General features: G+C 43.8%; 1 protein-coding gene across 1 annotated transcript in view; it reads right to left on the bottom strand.

Annotated features, from left to right (window-relative positions):
- SDC2 (syndecan 2) overlaps positions 1-18,559 on the bottom strand; it is a 310,346-nt gene that overhangs the window by 15,740 nt on the left and 276,047 nt on the right. The window contains exon 4 of the mRNA XM_029591756.1: positions 7,435-7,573. Coding sequence (XP_029447616.1) covers positions 7,435-7,573 — 139 coding nt within the window. The remainder of the gene's footprint in view (positions 1-7,434; positions 7,574-18,559) is intronic.

The following is an 18,559-nucleotide window of genomic DNA, read 5'->3' as shown; positions in this document are numbered from 1 at the left end:
CATCTCAAAAAAGATATAATTGTGATGGAGAAGGTACAGAGAAGGGCTACCAAAATGATAAGGGGAATGGAACAACTCCCCTATGAGGAAAGACTAAAGAGGTTAGGACTTTTCAGCTTGGAGAAGAGACAGCTGAGGGGGGATATGATAGAGGTGTTTAAAATCATGAGAGGTCTAGAACGGGTAGATGTGAATCGGTTATTTAGTCTTTCAGATAATAGAAAGAGTAGGGGGCACTCCATGAAGTTAGCATGTGGCACATTTAAAACTAATCGTAGAAAGTTCTTCTTCACTCAACACACAATTAAACTCTGGAATTGGTTGCCAGAGGACGTGGTTAGTTCAGTTAGTATAGATGTGTTTAAAAAAGGATTATATAAGTTCTTGCAGGAAAAGTCCATTACCTGCTATTAATTAAGTTGACTTAGAAAATAGCCACTGCTAGACTTAGTTTTTGGGTACTAGCAAGGTTCTTATGGCCTGGATTGGCCACTGTTGGAAACAGGATGCTGGGCTTGATGGACCCTTGGTCTGACTCATTATGGCATGTTCTTATGTTCTTAATTGTGGAATATAAGTGAGTTAAGAAGGAAAAGGATTTCAAATTAAACCAGAAATGACAAATATACATCTTTGAATCTATGACTGGGCTTGGATCGTACTTGCTTCTTTGGGCAAAACAATGAATAATACAATCTGAAGCTCGTATCGTGTCATTCATGATATGAATTGTATTATGTTATTCCTGGAAGTAATGGATGATGCAATCATCACTCTGCTGAACAAATTTGTTCCGAGCGCAGAGGTGTGGTCACTTGATCTAGAGGGTTGTGAGCCCTTGGACCATGGCAGGGCTCAGGGAGGAGCCCCAAGACACACAACATGGGAGGTAAGTGTCCAAGCAGGAGCTGGAACAAGATCGAGACGGAACATAAAGGAACTGGAACAAGGCAGGCTCAGACCTCCACTGGACCTACACTCACAGGTGAGACCCAGTAACACAATGCTGGTCTCAAGAGCAGCCCTCCGGCCACTTGATAGCCCTTCCGGACCCGCCGCTTGGGAACGACGAGCTCGTGAGGCCAAACAGAGGCTGAGGAACTTGGAAGACTCGGACGAGGATTCGAGGAACTTGGAAGACTCGGACGAGGATTCTAGATTCAGGCAATAGTATAGGGTGAGTACTGCACTACAGTGCGCCCTACACAGCCACCCATGGCTGGTCGAGGACCATGCCGGAAGCGAAGCAGACTCCAGTCGAGAAGGTAAAGACTTGGAACTGGAAACATGACAAAGATTCAAGAGAGACCTGCACCAAGGCGTGCCTTACACAGCTGCTCGTGGCTGGTTGCAGACCACGCTGAAGCGGAACTCTGGCTTGAGTCTAGGGCATGGACAGAATCAGTAACAGGATTCAAAACTCAGGATTCAAGACTTGGGATTCAAGGATTCAGAACTCGGATTCAGGAACAGACCTTGCATTAAAAGCAAGGACCTTCCGGAGACTTGCGCTGCAGACGTGAAGACAGGTCTTGTGCCACAAAATGCCCTACACAGCCCTCCATGGGCTGGTCATGGACCACGATGGTGGCATGCCAGGAAAGGTGGACGAGCAGGAAACCTGGAAGCAGGATGAAGAGCTGAAGATGGGAACATCTGGACCAGGACTAGAACATAGAACAGGTGACGAAGGAGCTCCAACAAGACCAGGAACATCAGGAACATCCAACGAAGGAGACCAGGAACGTCAAGAACATCTAACGAAGAACCATCTAGTCATGAGACCACCATGGAGGACCTTGACCGGATAAGAGACCACAGGCAACTGTGAAGACCTGATGCGAAGGTCCCGAGAACAAGCTGAGTCCTTTCGTAGGGCTGGAAATGGCAAGGACTGATGAGGTCATCCGTTGGGGGCCGCTGGCCCTTTAAATATTGAGAAGGGGGATGCGAGCGTGCATAGAGGAGCCCGATGCAGGAGAGAGAGGAAGTCAGCAGCGGCGGCGTCCCAGCAGCAGCTTCCATGCTGTGAAGAGCTGGAGACTACTGCGGCAGCACTCCCACCGCGAAGAGAGAAGGAGCAGCAGCAAGAGGAGCAGAAACATCGATGGCAGCTCCCAGCCGCATGAAGAGTGCCGATGGCAGCCCTACTCGCTGGACAGTGGCATCAGAGGCGGCTGCCAAGCCGCAAAGAGAGGAGGCAGTCAGGCGCCAATCTGAACGGCATGGCGCAGGCAGCGAAGGAGAGGTGAGAGGCTGTTTGGGGCCTGACCGCGAACAGCATCATAAAAAAATTGCCCTAGATCAGTCTAGAAATCATACAGTGTCAATTGTCAGTGTTTGATTTTTGTCTCAATGGGATCAGAGATGCCTCATACTTGTGTGAATAATACAGATAACTTCTATTATGTTTGTGTTGAGGTGATGTTTGCATCACAAAAGCACAGTTTAACTGCTGTGGTTAAGAGCCTACCACCTGTATTTTGGCTGCAAAACTGGAGATCGGGACAAGAACTTGGCACCACACATATACTGCAGCACTTGTGCAACAAATCTTTACCAGTGGTTGAACAGAAAAAGGAAATCTATACCTTTTGCAATGCCAATGATTTGGAGAGAACCAACAGACCATATCAACAATTGTTACTTCGGCATGGTGCTTCCAGTCAGGAAAGGTTTGTCAAAGAAGAAAAAGTGGACTGAGCAGTATCCACATATTCCATCTACGATATGCCCAGTACCCCATGGAGAAGGACTTCCAGTTCTTGATGCACCAGAATCATCCTCATTTGAGTCAGCTAAGGAAGAGGATGAAACTTGTGGTCCTGAACCATCAATGTCACATGACCCAGATTTTCTTCCATCTTCCTCCTCTGAGCCATACCTCAAAACACTGCTTCTCAATCCACTCCTCAAGGTATACCTAACCAGTCAGGTTTTGAGGATATCCTGAAAACCTGGCTGGGTTGAGAAACACTGCCTCATAACAAAGTGAACTGAATGACTTTGTCAGGGATTTATAACTATCCAAGAGTAAGGCAGAGCTGCTGGGCTCCAGACTACAGCAGTGGAATCTCCTGGCAGGTAATGTTAGTGTTTCCATGTTCTGTGACCGTCAAAAGGATCTTGTCCCATTCTTCTTCATGGAAGGTGACTTTGTAGCCTGCAACATCAATGGTCTGATGGCAGCCTTCAACATCATTTATGGTCCAGATGAGTGGATATTGTTCATTGATTCATCAAAGACGAGTCTTAAAGCTGTTTTGCCCGCATAATGCCAATGTTTTGCCATCAATTCCAGTTGATCACGTAGTCCAATCGAATAAAACAACATGAAGCAACTTTTAAGGTGCATAAAATATGACCAACATCTGTGGCGATTTGAAGGTTGTTGCTGTCTTGCTTGGTCTGGATATACAAAGTACTGCTGCTTCCTCTGCGAATGTAATACTTGTGCGAGAGATTCCCACTATATCAAGAGAGACTGGCCACTCCGACAGTCACTGGAGCCTGGGAGGAAAAGTATTCATCATCCAGCGCTTGTTGCATAAACAAATATTTTGTTACCACCCTTACACATTAGGCTGGGTCTGATGAAGAACTTTGACAAAGCCATGAAGAAAACTAAAGCAGCCTTCAAGAACCCAGGTGATAAATTTCCAAGGTTAAGGAAGGTTTCTTTATTAGCTCTTAGATTTGTGAACTTTTTCAAGATGATGCATTTAACCTTGAACTGCATGGCAAGGAAAAGATGGTGTGGAAAACCTTTCAGTTAGTGGTAATAAACTTTCTCGGAAACAAGACAACTACAAGACGTCATCGGTGGAAAACCTCCTCAAGGCATACAAAAGCCATAGCTGCAACATGTCACAAAAGATACATTTTTTCCACTCTCATCTAGATTTTTTTCCAGCAAACTGCAGAGCAGTGGGCGATGAACATGTTGAACGATTTCACCAGGACATTGCAGCAAGGGAAAAATGGTATTAGGGCAAATGGAGCCAATCAATGCTTGCAGACTATTGCTAGCCGATGTCAAGAGATGTTCTATTTAATGAATACAAGAGACAAGCCAAAAAGAGATAAGTAGCTATTGAATAAGGACTAACTATGTACATATATATATATAGATATACACACACATGCAATATATACATAATAGTTTTGGCCTTTTGTTTCATAGTAAATTTTATTTCTATAATCCTTTTGCTGATTTAATTTTGAATGTGTTACATAAACAGGACAAGTGAAATATTATGCAACCATAAATACACAGAGCTAATTTTACAATTTATGATTAAAACTCTGCTGCTTATGCACTATCTACGCAACAGATAGACATAAAATGTAAAAACTTAAATAACATGGAAACAGTAGCTATTCAGCTGGTTTAATTGTCATATTTGAATTCAGCACATCAACATGAATAATAAATGGCACATTTTATCGCTGAAACAAACAACTTCTAAAAATGTGTACACCAATGGATTTTTTTGTGTTTTTATTTTACAGTTAGGTTGCATACTTAAATAGACATCCAAAGATGGTGGCAGTGGAAGTGCTATAGGTATTGCTGCTGGGTGGATGTGTAAGAGATCTGCTCTCTGAGAAAAGCCAAAAATCAGTAAACCCTGCAAGTAAAATTGCTATCTCTTCCAAATACGTATCCTAAGGGATAACTGTCATGGCCACGGATTCATTGATCACAATAAAAATGACTTTTGTGGTGTCAAATGGAGTCAGAAGATCTAAGCAGTATCCTCCATCACCACAGAAAATGGATGCTGGCAAGGAAACAATTGAAATTTCCCTTACTATGATCACAAAAGACAATGGATTATAGTTAGAGAACAGGATTCATTATTAGAAGATACTGGGACACTGCTACAGAACAATATCTAATTACTGCTGAACTGAAAGGGGACTCTGAACTTGCAATCAATGGGAGTTAGAAAAACAATCAGAATTTTGGAGATTCCAGAACAAATGGGTGATGATGATTCAGTGAAATTTATGGAGATGTTTTTCACAACAGACTGGACTTTGAGACTAAAAGAGCATGTAGAGAACCTTCCCATAATACCAGAAAATAATACTCCATACCCATGTATTTTAAAATACTATCAAGTACTGAAAATTCTGAAAAATAGTCACAGTAGGGGCATCTATACCATGGGAAGAAAAGCTAGGTATTATTCAGAATAATAAACGTAATTACTTATTAGTGCAGTATTTAAAAGCAAGAAGAAATGGGGAAATAATTCAAACCATACAGACATCACATGATAATTTATAAAGATAATAAGATTGGAATAGTAATCCATAAATTGATTAATAATCTTTATCAATCAGAAACTAGATGAGGATATTCATGCATTTTAGTACATTGGATTGACCCCAGTTAAATATGGAGCAATAATGTAAATTGGACTCTACAATTACAGCGAAGAAAATTCTGGAAGCCATTAAGGGGATGAGAAACATTTCCAAAGATAAAATAGTGTTTTATCCACAATAATGGGCTCTTTGATATTGCTCACCCTGCATATGGATAAAGGTTTAATCATCTTTCAGCAATGCAGTACTTTTATCTGCATACTGTTAATGTGGTCGAGGGTGGGGAGGGGCAGAGAATGGACCTCCATGCATAGATTTGATTATGCAAAACTATGCATGGAGTTCTGTGCTAAAAAATTATGCACAGAGAAAACAGGTGTGAATCTCTGCATGTAATTTTTCCTTAGACGATAAGCAAAGCAAAGGTACTGGCATTTGCACCCCCAGAGTTTTCACTAACATGCCCAGTTTTGATTGTTTACTCCTAAATATCTAGCTCCTCGTAAGTCACCCTGTCTCCCAAATTTAAACAATTATATCAAGATTTAATTTCTCAAAACAAAGCTGAGGATACATTTGCTGAGGTTGACATAATAGTATTGGAGAAGCCATGTAGAGATTTACTGCTCATATGTTGATTAAATGCATGGAACTGCCAGTGTAAAGTGATTAGAACACAAACCTCTGACAGCTGAAGACTTGGGTTCAAATTTCACCCTTATGTGACCTGGAGCAAATAAATTCCATAACTTCCCTGCGCCTATATTTCAGGACAGGAATCTTTGATCGTATGATTCATCCTCTACAACACAGGGTGTTCTAATTGTACTCAATAAATAGCATTTCACTCTTGAATATCCCCACAACCTTTGAAGAAAACTGTACTTGTGTTGTTCTATGCAATAATTCTAAAGTGCACTTTGCAAATACAATTATCCACTCTGTATCCAATAAATGTGAGTAGCTATTAAAATTCTAAGTAGCCCCTCCTACAATTTTCTTGATCTCTTCAGAGAAGCAATTTTTGAACAGTGTCACAAATGACCTCACACAGTGATGCATCATTGATCCATGTTGCTTATGATGCCACTATGACATTTCTCTTTTAAACACACACACACACACACACATATATATATATATATATATATATATATATCCCATCATAAATTAAATGAATGCCAGTATGTGAGGTAATTTATCACACTTTCCCATCACAAAGCTACTCCTAAGGATTTCAGTAAGACTGCTTAAAGCATCTCAATATTAATAGCCAACATTTTTTGATTATAGAGGGTAGGGATTCTTACAATAAAATGTTTGATATGTTAAATAGTAAACAGTGGGTGCTGTTTCAGTTTCATCACTTTATTGGCAGTTTATATTTTGGTGCTTTTCTGTTTAATTATATATATATATATATATATATAAAATGTTTACCAGTATTGTTCCCAATGCTTCCCTTCGTTTCACTCTTGTACCTCTCTCCCAGTTTTCAGCCTATATTCTTTTCTCTTTAGTCACTGCTTCCTGTTTTCAGATGGTCTCTTAAGTTCATTTTCAGAACAGATGCAGTTAAAAATCTCAGTTCAGTCATCCTGAACTCTCCAATATCTACAAGCCAACTCAATTCAAACGGTAATTCTAATCATCAAATGTGTCCACTGGGTATAATGTTGCCATATATATTCATAGGTGCTTTATGAATTATGTAGCACATGAAATAAAAATGGAAATTAGCTCCTTGACAGAAAAATGCAGTAGTTCATATTTGTATCTATGTAAGGAAATCACTCTGTGCTTGATAATTTTAATCCTCCCCATACCTTCAAACAATCTGAGTGAATAGAACTGATTAAATTGAAAAGTTGTATCAATGGGTTACTACATTTGACTAAAGGCAACATATCAGACTCTCTGCTCGTTTAAAACTTACTATCTCACATCTTTATTTACAAAAAAAATCTAACTACTATACTTCTAAACATCTTTAACAGAAAAGTATTCTTTAATCCTCTTTTTTTTCCCCAAAGCTAATGTCTTTAGGATGGCAAGAAATGTTCTCTCAAGTAACAATTCCTTAATAGTGCTACTCACCTGCCAGAACTTCTTTTCTCTCAAAAGGATTTTCTGAATGCTTCTCTGTGTGCACATTAGTGTCATCTCCAGGTTCAATAATTCTTTTATTATCAGAGTTCGTCTTGACGAACGTATCTTTGTCAATTCCATCAGGTAACTATGAGAAAAAAAAAGAAAGATTTAAGGCACAGAGAAATCACAAACTCTACTTGAATATGAACCAATTCTGAAAATCAGAGCTAAAAGCAAAGTACAGGTATACACACAGGAAATATTTTCAGTTTGGGTCATTTCATTTGTTTTCGGTTCTCTTTTTAGTCAAATTTCATTTCAGGGGGATTTGTTATTTATTTTGTTGGGTTATTTGTTTCAGGAAATAGCACACACTAAGGGGCGGATTTTCAGACTCCGCGAATAGGCCTACTTTTGTTTGTGCTCCAGGCGCAAACAAAAGTACGCTGGATTTTAGTAGATACGCGCGGAGCCGCGCGTATCTGCTAAAAACCTGGATCGGCGCGCGCAAGGCTATTGATTTTGTATAGCAGGCGCGCGCCGAGCCGCGCAGCCTACCCCCGTTCCCTCCAAGGCCGCTCCGAAATCGGAGCGGCCTTGGAGGGAATCCTCTAACGCCCTCCCCTCACCTTCCCCTCACTTCCTCTACCTAACCCACCCGCCCGGCCCTGTCTACACCCCCCCCTTACCTTTCTCCGGGGATTTACGCCTCCCGGAGGGAGAAGTAAATCCCCGCGCGCGAGCGGGCCTCCTGCGCGCCGGGCCGCGACCCTGTGGGCGGGTACGGAGGGCGCGGCCACGCCCCCGGACCGCCCCGGGCCGTAGCCACGCCCCCGTATCCGCCCCCAAAATGCTGCCGACACGCCCCCGAAACGCCGCGACGACGGGGCCCGCCCCCGACACGCCCCCCTCGGAGAACCCCGGGACTTACGCGAGTCCCGGGGCTCTGCGCGCGCTGGTAGGCCTATGTAAAATAGGCTCACCGGCGCGCAGGGCCCTGCTCGCCTAAATCCGCCCGGTTTTGGGCAGATTTAGGCGAGCAGGGCTCTGAAAATCCACCCCTAAACTTTTAAGGTGCATTTGTTTGGGGTAAAACAAATCAAAATGAAAATGTGCTATTTTGATTTGGATTGCTCAGTTGTTTTAAATGAATGCATATCCTTAGCAAAGTATTTGAGGTCTTTTGCTATAAAAACCCTCCTTTCTATGTCATAAGATGCTCTCACGTTTATATACAGTATTTGTGGATTTCTCTGGAAACCCTTACAATATTAGTAATGTATCAATGGAGACTATGGGAACATTTGTGGCACTGACATCTCTGGTATACATCCTTACATTGCTACTTCCCCATGCAGCTCTGCTTGCACAGACTTATAGTTCTTTATTTCACTTTATCATCATTTCCTCAGTTAGTGTAATGAAATACTTTTAAAACTGCCAAGTGGTTACAGTATGTTAAATACTAGTACATATGCTAAAGACATTTGAAATGAAGTTCTCTTCTATATTCTCTATAAATAAAAATGTAAATGTTCGTTTGTTCAAAATCTTAAATCTCCAAAAGTTCTTCACCAATTGCTTTGAAATTTTGACACAACGTTGCATTCGAATATGCGCGTGTTTTTATATACCTATATTATATAGATGTCACACCTGTGATAGGTAAAAACGTGCTTTTTTTGAAAAATAGCGCCATCTGTTGGACATACAAGCAACACATGCTATCTACAATATAAATGGGATCTGACCCACGGCCCGCAAATGCGCAGTAGAGAGCAGCTCTACCATGCATGTGCGGACCATAGAGCTCTGCGCTACATGCTGGGTGTCACAGAGGGGAGGAGGAAAGGGCAGACGAGTTGCCGCTCCGAGAAACAACTCAGCCTGTTCCTCCCCCACTGGGGAAGGGGGGAGGGAGTAGGGACTGCCGGACAGTTACACACAGGAGGAGGAAAGGGTAGAAGAGTCACCGAGCCAGTCCGTCCACCACCGAGCAAGGGGGGGAAGGAGTTGGGACGGCCGGAGCAGAGCAAATGCAGTAGAAAGTGGCTGTGAAGAGATCACAAGCAGCTGCAGCCTGCAGCAGCCAAAGTGTAAAGAGCTGAACAGAGAAACAGCTCACCCTCCTTCCCCGCCCCCTGAGTCCTGCAAATAAGGAGAAGCCAAGTAAATATCCCGCAACTGCAGGGGGGAGGGGGAAGGCAGTGTTGTCAGCCCGCCCGTGGGTCTCAGCCACCACATGAAGAGTTTACATGGGCATCGCTCCACCCCCACTCCCAGCAAAGCGCCGTGACGAAAGTGAAAGCCAGAGCCCTGCTTCCTCCTCCCTCTCAAGCCCCCGATCGGATTTCTTAATGGCATAGGTCTGCCAGAAAGAGCAAAGTAAGCTAGGCAACGTGTCCCAAATTTGTTGCAGTGCCTGCCGCCTGCCCTTTGCGAGGGGGGGGACGGAGTGTTTTCCTCTCTCTCCCAGACACAACTGGCATGGGAACTTTGCAAGCTCTTGCGAGGGGACAAAAATTCTGCTCATTTTAACTGTGTGAGAGAGAAGTGTGGTAATTTGCGCTGAAGGCGAGTATGATTGCCAGAGAGAGAGGGAGACTATGTGAGGGATTGTGTATGTGTGTGAGAGGGATTGGGCGTGCATGTGTGAGGGACAGAGGGAGAGTGTATGTGCAAGAGAGAGAGAGAGGAAGCCTATGTAGGGGGCTGTATGAGAGAGAGATTCTCTACACCCCCAGCTCTCCACTTATAGGTTACAGTGGAAGAGGTTGAGTGTAGAGGGGAATGGGAGAGCAAAGGAGTTGGGGCCTGTAAGGATAGAGTGAAAGGGGTCTGAGCCTGTCCCTCCACCACCGGGGAAGGGGGGAGGGAGTTGGGATGGCAGGACCATTACACCTCGCGAGATCCCCCTCGGCTACCGCTGCAGCTCTTACCACTGCCGCCGCCTCTGGCCCTTCATGGTGCTGGGGGGAGGGGGGAGCAGAGCAAAGACTAGGAGGAGAGGGGACAAAAATCTCACCCGTTTTAACGGGCTTAACGGCTTGGACTAAATATTTCACGATTCCATTTCAATGTTTCCGATTGCATTGTTAAATTGAATTTTCATAGATTTTGATTTATTTTCATTTTGATTCAATTATTTCATGTGACATTGCATTGGAATTGAGCTGTGTCGTTTACCATACCGTTCATTTAGTGAGTATAGTTTATGTTTTTTCTTTTTTCATTCTTTTTCATTTCTAGAATTATGTGGTTTACATCTAGACATGGATTGCTTCTCACATGGACAATTATATGTTGCGTGTTCTAGAGTCGGCAAACCAGACAATCTCTATATCTGCACAGACAATGGAACAACAAAAAATATTGTATACCCACAAGCTTTGTGAAATAAACCATATTTGAAACGTGCCCTTTCTCTTTTCTTTCTTTTCCATTTAACCAGACTGAGCCACAGCAACGCGTGGCCGGGTACAGCTAGTTATAAATAAAAAACGAAATATCCCAAACTTTTTATATGCATACATTTTAGGAGGAGGAAGTGGAGTGTATGCTTAATTTCTTCTATTCCCTTCATCCTCTCAAGTTACAAGTGAGTGAGAGTCAGGATTCTGAATTTATTTGTACAACATATTTGCTATATCCGATGAGGAAATCATCTCGTATACCCCCTTGGCTAACCAGATACTGAAGTGTTACAGTTTACAGGGAATAAAGAAGCCAGCTCTTACTTCTCCACAGGACAAATCAGGAAGCTGTCTCTTTACCACTCAAGTAATCAATTACGTTTAAGAAGATGTTTAAAGTAAGAAGAAAAGGGTTGAGCTCTGGGTTGTAAATGAAAATTTTAAGAGCAGCTTTGGTAACAAAGGAAAAATATAACTAATAAACATAGCTAACATAAACATAACATAATAAATCTAACTAATAAACAGTCAGTTCTCAAAGTTCTAGAAAGGTAAATAAACATTATTTTCACCCAGTCTTGTTCACTCAGTAGGTCTTCCAAGTTCTAATTGTTGGGAGGCAAATACAGCAAGAGGAAGTGGTCTTCTTTCAGAAAGGTGTAGACTAATACCTGATGTGCAATGATATGCACTGTTTTTCTGTTAAAAAGACATCATGATTACAAATTTAAGGCCAGACATGCATGTGTCTATGGGAAAAACACTTAGCACATCTGGCCACAAAGATGTGACTCATTTATAAATCCAAAAATAAAATAAATCCCTCCACAGAAGAACCCCAAGTGCTATCAATTTATGTATTTGAGGGGCATATTATCTACAAAAGTATGCCAACATCTTCCATATTGATTTTAGCACACATTTTTCCCCATGGCTACTGTGCTAAAATGATTTGCAGATGGAGCACAAAAGATCCTAATAGAGGAGGTGTGGCCCTTACAGTGCACATTCCATGTCCTTCAGCTTTACTGCTTAAATAGGTCCAAAGTGAAAAGGACGATTAGCCCTGAGGAAGACACCCTTGTCCAAGTGAACATATCCAGTCCTTAAAACCTCCTGTCTTCCTTCCTCGGCACCTCTCCCTAAGGCAGAACGCCCAGAACCCTCTGCATGCATTTTAAAGCTCGCCATGCTGCTAGACTGAGTCAGTAGGAGGGCCTTCATAAACTAGGTTACTTTCGTATGCAGGATAAACACATATACCACCCATGTTAAATATAGCATAGGTTTATTACATAGGCGCGCGTGTACACGTGTGTGTGAGATGGAGGGGCTCCATCTATTCTTAAATGTTTGATTCTTTTCAGATTGAAATCCAAAAACTGAGAACTCCATATTCAGTGGGCCAATAAGCAGGATAATTACCTGGTGTTTCATTGAATATATCCAGCTAAAGTTACCTGGTTAACTTAAGTCAGCTATTTCTCCAACCAGACTTACCTGACTAAGTTTTGCATTCTCTGGCTACAATTCAGCCATGCCCGTGAAACCACCACCACATTTTTCTATCCAGCTATATTTTGTGCAAGTAGTGAGTTATCAGGATAATATTTAGCCAGGGACTGAGGGAAAATGTTCAATTCTCAGCTGTTGCCTGGGTAACTCAAATATCCAGACAAAGCATTGAATATGGACCTCTGAATATTTAGAAAGTTCAGAAAACTTCCACCCAACAGCATCTTGTTCCTCTTGTCAGTATGTTTGATGGTCCTGTGTTACTTCTATGATGTGAAAGTCCACTGCAGCTGCCCAAGGCTGCTGGAAGCACAGCTGTTGCAAGGGATGTGAGCAATAGAAGGCAACTGCAATAGGCACAAGCTGAGGGTGAGAGAATGGGAAGCACCATGATGACTTTTTTGAGTCAGTCTGCAAAGTTGAAGGGAGGTGGCAGAAGCAACCCTTGCTTTAGTTGCCATTTTGTCCAATGATTGACCTGGTACGTGAACTAGCTTCTTGAATTTGGACACTCATGTTGCTTTCAAAACATGATTATTTATTTTTCTAAAGCTCCTTGTGAGCCAGTGCCCCTAATGTTCCCCTATTTTCCTGTGCAGAACCAAGATAGATGCCTGGTCCACCTTAAATGCCTTAAGGAGCGTATGCTCTCTAGGCGGGATCCAGAGAGGCAGGTCGGGCTCAGAGGGCATAACCAAAGACTGGGGAATAAGAGCTGGGATCCAGGTGGGGTTAGCTAGACCAGTCCTGAGGTCTCTGGGAGGAAGGCTGCTCCTATAAGCAATACTGTCCAAACCTTGAGCTGAGATGAAGCAACACACTGTCTGAGGAGAAGACAATCTATGGTTATGCATGTGTGAAGTTATAATAAAGAGTTATTGTTTCAAGAAGGCTAGTGTCAGTTTAGTATGTCTCCAGGCCTGTGGGAAACACCCCTCGTTCCCACATAAGGTGTCATGCATGGGATTTTTCTAAACATTGCACAGAAACATCCCAACCTCCAATAAAGTGTCTGTGGGGAGTGCAGAGAGTTGTGAAGAGGACCTGTGGTTCTAAACGCTGTACAGAACCCAGGGGGCTCTGAAACTAACTACGGAGCACAGGGAGTGCAGGTGTGCACGGTGGTTTGTGAAAGGCTGTGGCAGATGCTGCACTGAAAAGGAAAAGGTTTCAGGTAGAGAGGAAACAGTGTGTGGGCCTGGTTGCAGGGACAGCCAGGAAGGTTTAGGGTTGAACCGGCTAAAGGGAGAAGCCCTGCTGGGAGATAGACAGGGATTTAACAGTGAGCAAGTTATCGCTGGTCAAGCAGGCTTTATTTTTTTTAACTTTTTTTTGCCTTGAAATGAAAAGAGAAACAAACACCAGTGCAGAAGGCTGTGATGAGCAGGGTGTAGCCCTGGAAAAGCTGCCAGAGTTGGCTGAAAGCTGTGACTGGGGCAGGGTGTGTCCCTGTAGAAGGAAGCATGCTACTCTACAGTGCTAGGTGTGCAGCGAGACAGGAAACCTGGAATGGTGTAGCCACGGTATGGCAACACCAGAATGCAGCAGTCAGAGAGCATGATGGAGGCCTTGATCCAGACTCTCCAGAAGGGAGATAAAACGTTACAAGAAAGCCTGGCAAGGAGTCAGCAGACTTGAGTCATTGTCATAAGAACATAAGAAAATGCCATACTGGGTCAGACCAAGGGTCCATCAAGCCCAGCATCCTGTTTTCCAACAGTGGCCAATCCAGGCCATAAGAACCTGGCAAGTACCCAAAAACTAAGTCTATTCCATGTAACCATTGCTAATGGCAGTGGCTATTCTCTAAGTGAACTTCTTAGTTCTCAACTAAGTTGTCAACTTCTATGTGGAGTGGAGCCTTGCAGCCTTGTCCAGACGTGGTGACACAGATGGCCCAGGAGGGGGCACTACAGAGTGGCAATAGCTGGTCACTCAACTACAAGAAATTTCAGTAAAGATATCCCAGTGGGAGGAGGACCGGAAGTAAGGTGCCAGAGAGAATGCTAGGCTTGCGAGTAAGCTGAGAAAAACTGCTAGCCTGCTGGCAGCAAAGCCAGATTTTGGTACTACAGATGGTCGTGAGGAAGACGTTAGTGTCCAAACACTACCAGGAGTTCAGAGACTGCTCCCGTGAGAAGCGCAAAGGAGGGGGCTGTGAAGAACCCTGAGACAGGGGTCACAGAGAGCTCTACAGAGAGTGATACAGAATGCCCAGGAGGAAGCAGTATGAAGGAGTTGGGAGTCAGCACTTCAGATAATCCGGATGAAGACCCTGTAGGGTGCCTAAATACTACCGGGAGTCCAGAGACTGCTCCCATGAGAAGTCCCGAGGAGGGGGTGGTGAGAAGCCCAGAGAGGGCACAGAAAGTGAGAGATGCCATGGTAAGCCCAGAGGGTGGCGCTGTGGAGACCACAGAGAATTAGGCTGCAGAGGAGCCAACGACCGGCATAGGCAATTGGCCAGAGTGTACAGAAAAGGAAACCACAGAGAGCCCAGAGGAAGAATCCACAGAAAGCCCAGTGGATGATACTGGGGAGACTCCAGCAACTGAGGATACAGAGGAGCCAAGAAGGGGCTCTACAACAAAGATACCAGATGCCAGGAAGCGGGCGCAGCTGGTGATAGAGGAAGCAGCACTTGTGGTTACCCAGTCTGTCCTTTTAGCTCCATTGGGCTGCGAGTTGAACCCAGAGCCAGCAAAGGACTTAATTACAGGACTGGGGATGTGCACTGCGCGAATGGCTCACTGGGTGGTGGTCATGACGAGGTCGAGGGTAACCCTAAGAGAAGGGGACTGGGGGGGGGGGAGGGGTTTAAACTCTCCTGGATGGATCCAGAAGGGAGAAGGGACACTTGGCCTGACGGGTCCAAGCTGAGGGGAGGTGTGTGTGAGGCAATGTCCATAGTGTTCTCCTATTTTCCTGTGCAGCAACAGGCTAGACGCCTGGTCCACCTTAAATGCCTTAAGAAGAGTATGCCTCTAAGGTTGGATCCTGTGGGGCAGGTGGGGCTCAGAGGTGTAACCAGAAACTAGAAAATAAGAGCTGGGATCCAGGTGGGGACAGCCAGACCAGGCCTGAGGTCTCCGGGAGGAAGGCAGCTCCTATATGCATTACTGTCCAAACCTTGAGCTGAGAGGAAGCAACACACTGTAAGTAAAGAGTGTATACTGGCTAAGGAGAAGACAGTCTATGGTTATGCATGTATGAAGTTATAATAAAGAGTTACTGTTTTAAGAAGGCTAGAGTCAGTTTGTCTTCAGGCTTGTGGGAATCACTGCTCGTTCCCACAACCTGTTCCCACATATAAAGAATACAATTATGCTGAGAGATTTATGGGAGTTAATGGTAGATAAGGGCAGAAAAGACCAACCAGTTTGCCACCTGTTCACTCTGCTAAAGATACATCTGAGCTGCCAGCCATATAACATGATCATTTATAAGTTAACTCCTTATCCAGGGAAATTTGTTGTCTTCTTAAGTTGTACTCTATGGTCTCAGGCAGATAAGTATTCAAGATCTCCCATTTAGTTCAGTACCTCTCCCTTCCCATATCCATCCACAAAGGGTAAAGTCTATTGGAAGTGTTGACCTACTAGGACCATCCTACTAGGACAGGCCGTGAGGTGGGATGGACTGGAACTTTGCCTGTTCCAATACTGTTCACAGGTTGAGCCCTTGGGTTCCAGGGGCTCGCAAGATTTAGGTGGGCCCCTAGGGCAATTGAACAATGTGGGTTGAGGCAAGAGTGGGTCAAGGTAGGCAGCATACAACAGAGTTGGTAGACAGGCTAGAGGTCGGGGAAGGCAGCAGGCAGCAGAAACAAACAGGCAGCATACAAGAGAGAGTTCGGGTCTGAAGCAAGGGGTCAGGGTCCAGGTAGCAGTCAAGGAAAGTCCAGATCCAACACAGAGGTCAAAACCAGAGAATTAAGCCAAGGGAACATGGCAAGGAGAACTCAGACAGACAGGACCAGGAAAGGCAAGGGACCGACAAGGCAGGGCACAAGCAGAAAAGACATAGCACAGATAAGACAAGAGCAAAGACTATGCAAGGGAAGCAACATGAACTGGGACACGACGCCAAAAGACCTGTTGCTGAGGCATCAAGAGAGTGTCCTGCGACATCTTAAGTAGTGGAAACAGATGACATCATCAGAGGGCACCACACAGGATTTCTCACCATGGCCCCTTTAAGATGCAGTGCACTGGGTGTGCACTCTATGAAGACATCGGGCAGGAGCCAAAAGGCGGTGGCATGTGGGCAGTATCTGGGCTGCACTAGAGACTGAAGGCTGTGTCATCATGCTGGCACTGCAACCGCACCAGCACTCGACAGCTGGGACATCATGGTGGTATTAGATGAGGTGGCTTGTGGGCCTATACCTGAAGCTGCCGACCATAACACAAAGCTTTGTAATAATCTAAATAGTTACCAATACCAGCATGGCTATTACCAGAACATCCAGTTTCCTAGACAGATAGAACAGATGGGTATTTTTTTCTTTTTAGAAATTATTCTTTTTCTATTGTTATTTATTAAGATCCATATTAATTAATTGGTTCCTGTAATATGGGGAGCAGGCAATATGCTGGGTTTCCTTCCTTTTATCTACCCAGAAAGAATAGGTTGTAGTCTAACTTGAGAGAATTCTTATTCACACTCTTATTTTAGTCTAACGCATTTCTAATCTATATAATATTCAAGCTATTCGGAATAAAATTCCTATTATTACCATCTATTTCAGAATCACCAATCTGACCTAATCTGTATTACAGAATCATGGTTGCTGGAATCAGATGTTTTATTGCTGAAGCAGCTCCAGATGAATGGTATCCAAATTTTTTCACATTCGAGATCATATAAAATGGTGGTGGTATTTTAATTATAGCTAGATCAGAATACGGATTTTAGGTCCTAGAATTAGATTCTGCGCCTGAATTAGAGGTTGTAGCTTTACACAGCTCTTCTTTAGATTTGTGTGAAATTTATTCTCCTCCCACTTTTATTGAAAAAAATCCCTTGGCATTGGTTGACATGCTTAACTCACTCACAGGCTGATACAGTACAGTGCGCTCCGACGGAGCACACTGTTAACCTGCCCTTGGACGCGCATTTTCCCTTACCCCATATTCAGTAAGGGGCAGAAAACGCGCATCCAACCCGCGGCACCTAATAGCGCCCTTAACATGCAAATGCATGTTGATGGCCCTATTAGGTATGCCCGCGCGATACAGAAAGTAAAATGTGCAGCCAAGCCGCACATTTTACTTTAAGAAATTAGCGCCTACCCAAAGGTAGGCGCTAGTTTCTGCCAGCACCGGGAAAGTGCACAGAAAAGCAGTAAAAACTGCTTTTCTGTGCACCCTCCGACTTAATATCATGGCGATATTAAGTCGGAGGTCCCGAAGGGTAAAAAAAGTTAAAAAAAAGAAAAAAATATTTTAAATTTGCCGGCAGCTGTCGGGCCGAAAACCGGATGCTCAATTTTGCCGGCGTCCGGTTTCTGAGCCCGTGGCTGTCAGCGGGCTCGAGAACCGACGCCGGCGAAATTGAGCGTCGGCTGTCAAACCCGCTGACAGCCGCCGCTCCTGTCAAAAAGGAGGCGCTAGGTATGCGCTATTGTCCCTAGCGCCTCCTTTTGCCCTTTTCTACCGCACCACCTAATTTAAATACAGAATTGCGTGCACCGGGAGAGCGGGCGTTCGTCCGCTGGAGAAAATCTAAGTCCGATACATTTCGCCATTGGAGAAAATCTAAGTCCGATACATTATGTAAGTACTGGAACAAGTCTAATCAGTTGAAACGCCAATGTTTTTCAATGCAAATTCAATCAGCCCCAAATTAGCCACACTTGACTTAAGTGCTCAAGTATTTAGTTGTTTTTGTAATGAAAAGATTGAGAAAATAACATCTTTTTTCTAAATTACTACTTTAGACATGGGGGAGTCAGACATTCTCTGGGCCACCTTTTCTACTGTAGGATCAGTTGAAGTTTCTGAGTTAATGAGTAAATTAAAACCAAACTTTTGCCCTTTGTCTAAATGTTCAAATGTTTCATTCAAGTGTCTAAGCAATGAATTATTTTGCTTTTTTGAGAGATATGATCAATTGTTTGTTGAGGAAGGATCTTTGCCAAAAATTTTTACAATCAGCAGTGGTTAAGCCTGTGTTAAAAAAGCCTGCCTCAGTCCCAAAGA

The sequence above is a fragment of the Rhinatrema bivittatum genome, chromosome 2 (assembly GCF_901001135.1).
Source record: "Rhinatrema bivittatum chromosome 2, aRhiBiv1.1, whole genome shotgun sequence".
Taxonomy (NCBI): Eukaryota; Metazoa; Chordata; class Amphibia; order Gymnophiona; family Rhinatrematidae; genus Rhinatrema; species Rhinatrema bivittatum.
Note: the sequence above shows the minus strand (reverse complement) of the source record. Positions and strands in the feature narration are given on the sequence as shown.